Source organism: Nematolebias whitei, chromosome 1 (assembly GCF_014905685.2).
Source record: "Nematolebias whitei isolate Nwh7 chromosome 1, NemWhi1, whole genome shotgun sequence".
NCBI classification, from domain to species: Eukaryota; Metazoa; Chordata; class Actinopteri; order Cyprinodontiformes; family Rivulidae; genus Nematolebias; species Nematolebias whitei.
Genome location: NC_056498.1, coordinates 39,472,311 through 39,475,879, shown reverse-complemented (window position 1 = coordinate 39,475,879; position 3,569 = coordinate 39,472,311). Strand labels below are relative to the sequence as shown.

Genomic DNA, 3,569 nt, shown 5'->3' with positions numbered 1-3,569 from the left:
GCTGCTGAAATCCAACTCACAGTTCAGCGATGAAACCTTTTCAGCTGATTTCAGCTTTTTCAGCAACAACCTTTCAGCAATGAGCGTTCACGCTGCAGGAAGTTTGTTTTAGTTTAGACTGTTGGCACGCACGACCTGAAAGTAAGGCCTCACCGTGCGTGTTGGCATGTGTGTGTGTGTGTGTGTGTGTGTGTGTGTGCCCCTTTAAGCCAGTTGTGATTGAAGGGGCAGTGTGTCTGCGTTCATGAGTCAGCTGCTGCTCTGAGCCTCTGCTACACGAGCCAGCTGATCTCCGCTCAAGTCTTTATTCATTCTCTCTCTTCTTCTTCTCCTCTGACTTTCCGGACATCATCTTCTGGGTTTATCCTCGCCCTGGTGTTGACCACGGTGTGTGTGTGGATGGGACTGTAAAGCCATGCTGCGTGTGTTTATTCTGTGTGCAGAGCGTCTCCACACTCCGGACGATGACATCAGCGACGCCTACTGCAGCGTCACGTATGAAGGTATGACCGCCTCTGGGAAGAGTCCGCATTAAATGACGTTTGTGAGACTTTCTTTGTTGTCTTGTTCGGGTTATTTAAAGAAACCCAAACAGCTGCACGGTTTGGACATCATTCGTTTGTTGGGTGGGGCTGACAGAGGAGATGGGAGGGTGGGCGTGAGGTGAAGAGTTCACCTGAGGATGCAGCGACAGGAAAGAAAAAAGCGTCTCGGTGCTTGTCCTGTGAAGCTCAGCTGTTTACAGTCACCAGAACTTGTCAGCTCAGATTGTCCTTTGTGGACCCCTGCTCAGGATTTGTTCGGGTGGGGGGGGGGGGGGCCTTGCACGTTGTTCTGTTTGGCAACGATATGGGAATTTGTTAAAGGCACACCTTTTGAAATGGGGCTTTGTGGAAAGGTGATGAGCAAAAAACGTCTTACCTGTTGCAGATAGATTTTTGAGTGGCTTCACTTTGGAGAAATACCATTTAATTCTGGTCACCTGAGACGGGGCCAAGACCAAAGTGGACTGCTGTCGTTTTAAAGCAACTCCAATCATTTAAACCCTATTTTTCCCACCAAACAAGGGTGGAAATGCAATTTCACCACTGGGGGTACAATAAAGAGGAATAATCAAAATGAGCATTTTTGGTAGGAACATGGATTGATAGTGGTAACCTAATAATGCAACGTCCTATTTGGGAATCAAAGTCTATTCTGAACAGCATGAACATGAGATAGAGTAAAGAATATACACGTATGAAGTGACCTGCCACCGACACCTGCTACAAGTCCACTGGTCCTCCCACACTACAAAAGCTGTGAGTGGAGACCATGAATCCTTCCTGATGCAGCTCAAGAGAAAGAAACAGTTTTCCCATGAGTGAAGGGACATCTGTCAAGCTTCATTCTCAAAGGAACCTGAAAAAAGGAGGCATCCCCCTCGCCAATGGACTGAGGACTTTCTCTCTTTCGCCTTCGACGAAGAGGGTCGCTCTTACCCTCCCTCCTGCTTTTTTTGCTCTCTTGTCCTCGCAATCTCAGAGCCATAGACATATTCTGAATCAAAAATTATTTTGGATTTGGTCAGCTGGTCCCTGAACACAGTAGATAAAATAATTTCCACCAGACAACAGGATGCTGGAGAGCCCTCATGGCCTGAGCGGACCCACGCAGCTGGATATGTCATGGATTCCTGGAGTGAGTGGGAAATAGTGTGCCTGTCTGGGCTGTCCGTGGAGGACATAGAAGATGTGTACACTATTGGATTTATGATAACAGGGTTTCTGCTTTTTGGAATGGTGGATACCTTGGATATCGACATATTAGGAAGACGTCGGCAGCAGTTTCGGCCGTGGTAAAGCTGCCAACCTTATGTGAAGGACTAATCCATGCCTCGAGTTCTCCAACTCATAAGCTTAACTAGCTCAATCACAAACTGGACGCGATTTTTGAGGATCGTAGGCCACTTGCGGCTCCTGGAACTCGCCAGCATGAAGGATTCAATTGTGGAAAATGCAAAATCGAGCACGGACTGGGCGGAATATCCATAAATCTGGCTGTTTGTTTCGCCATTTTGTGTCCAGCAGAACTTGAAGTCAGACAGAAACCAGAGTCTGGCGTCCCAAACAATTGTTGTTTGTCTTAATTTGGCCTCCCCGCTGGCCTTGGACAGGCCAACTTATCTCAAATTGCTCCTGGAGGATAGAAGCTATGCCTGCCTGCCCCCCCTTTCCGAGGACATCTCTGGCCTTATCAGAACCATGATGCTGATAGACGCTGTACCATCTTATCAGAACTTTGGAACTTTCTGGAGTATTTATAGATAACTCACCGGCTTTGTTGACCTCTATGCATAAATGTATTATGATGTCATTGTATGTTGCAGCTTTATGTTGCAAGGTGTTTTTTGCATCTTTTATACTGTTTCCCGGCCAGGACATGATGTGAGACATGATTATTTTTTTGGTTTCTGGTGAACAATGTTTCAAACACCCCCATGACAGAAGGCTAAGGAAATGACGATGAGGAGGCTTTCTTATAGTTTACAAAAAACATTTTTTCTTGAGTCAGCACAGTTTAGTGTTAATTAGTTGCTACCTAACAGTAGATCAGAGTCAGAGTTTCTTTATTGTCATTCGCACCTCATGTGGTACATGTGGTGGATATGCTCAACGTAACGAAATTTTTAAGTATAAGTGCTATGTGTTGTCATCATCATATGTTCCCATACAATGACGAAATTAGTTCTCTGCATTTAACGCATCACACCTGAAATATGCCCAGGTGGAGCAGTGGGTAGCTATGTAAGCACCCAGGGAGCAATGAGGGATTAGATGTCTTGCTCAGAGACACCACGACATGTGGGAATGATGGGGAGTCAAACCACGACTTTCTGGTCCCAAGTCAGTTGCCCTACCTCTACACCATCTCAGCCTCCGTATCAACAAGCTTCAGTAATTAGCTTTGTTCTAGCCCAAAACTCTGACCAAGTATTCATGTGAGTGTGTGTACCTGGTTGTTGTTACCACTTTTGGACCTTCTCTGGTACGAACACTTGTTCCTAAATCCCATTAAAGAAAAAAGCTGAAAGAAAATTTGATTTGTCGACCCTAATAAAGTCGTTATTCACTTGTTATAAACTACTTGAAACAGATTTTGTACTGAATTTGCTTCCAGTTGGTCTAACAACCCAACAGATCTGAAAGTATGAGTGAAGGCGCAGCTTCCTGTCTGTGGGTGACGCCATACAATCGTATAAGTATCTGTTTTTTTCTTATTCTTCTTCTTCTTTCGGCTGCTCCCTTCTTCAAGGGTCACCGCAGTGAGCTAACTCCCACAAAGACTTGGCAGTTGTTTTTACGCTGGACGCCCTTCCTGACACAACCACAGACCACCGAGCTACCACAGCCTCTGTGTGGAGCAGAGAGCTGCTATCTAGGGTGACTGGGGGAGCAGATAGTGGGGGTTAGGGGCCTTGCTCAAGGGTTCAGAGTGGGGCAAATGAGAGTGGAAGCAGGCGTAAGTGTTTCAACTTTCCCACCCATTTTTTGATGTTGTCGGTCCAGGGAGTTGAACCAGTGACCTTC

General features: G+C 46.0%; 1 protein-coding gene across 1 annotated transcript in view; it reads left to right on the top strand.

Moving 5' to 3' along the window:
• Window positions 1-403: 403 nt before the first annotated feature.
• The window catches only part of dysf (dysferlin, limb girdle muscular dystrophy 2B (autosomal recessive)), a gene marked incomplete in the record, with an annotated part of 114,172 nt that continues 111,006 nt past the window's right edge, over window positions 404-3,569 (top strand). The window contains 1 exon segment of the mRNA XM_037676856.1: window positions 404-503. Coding sequence (XP_037532784.1) covers window positions 416-503 — 88 coding nt within the window.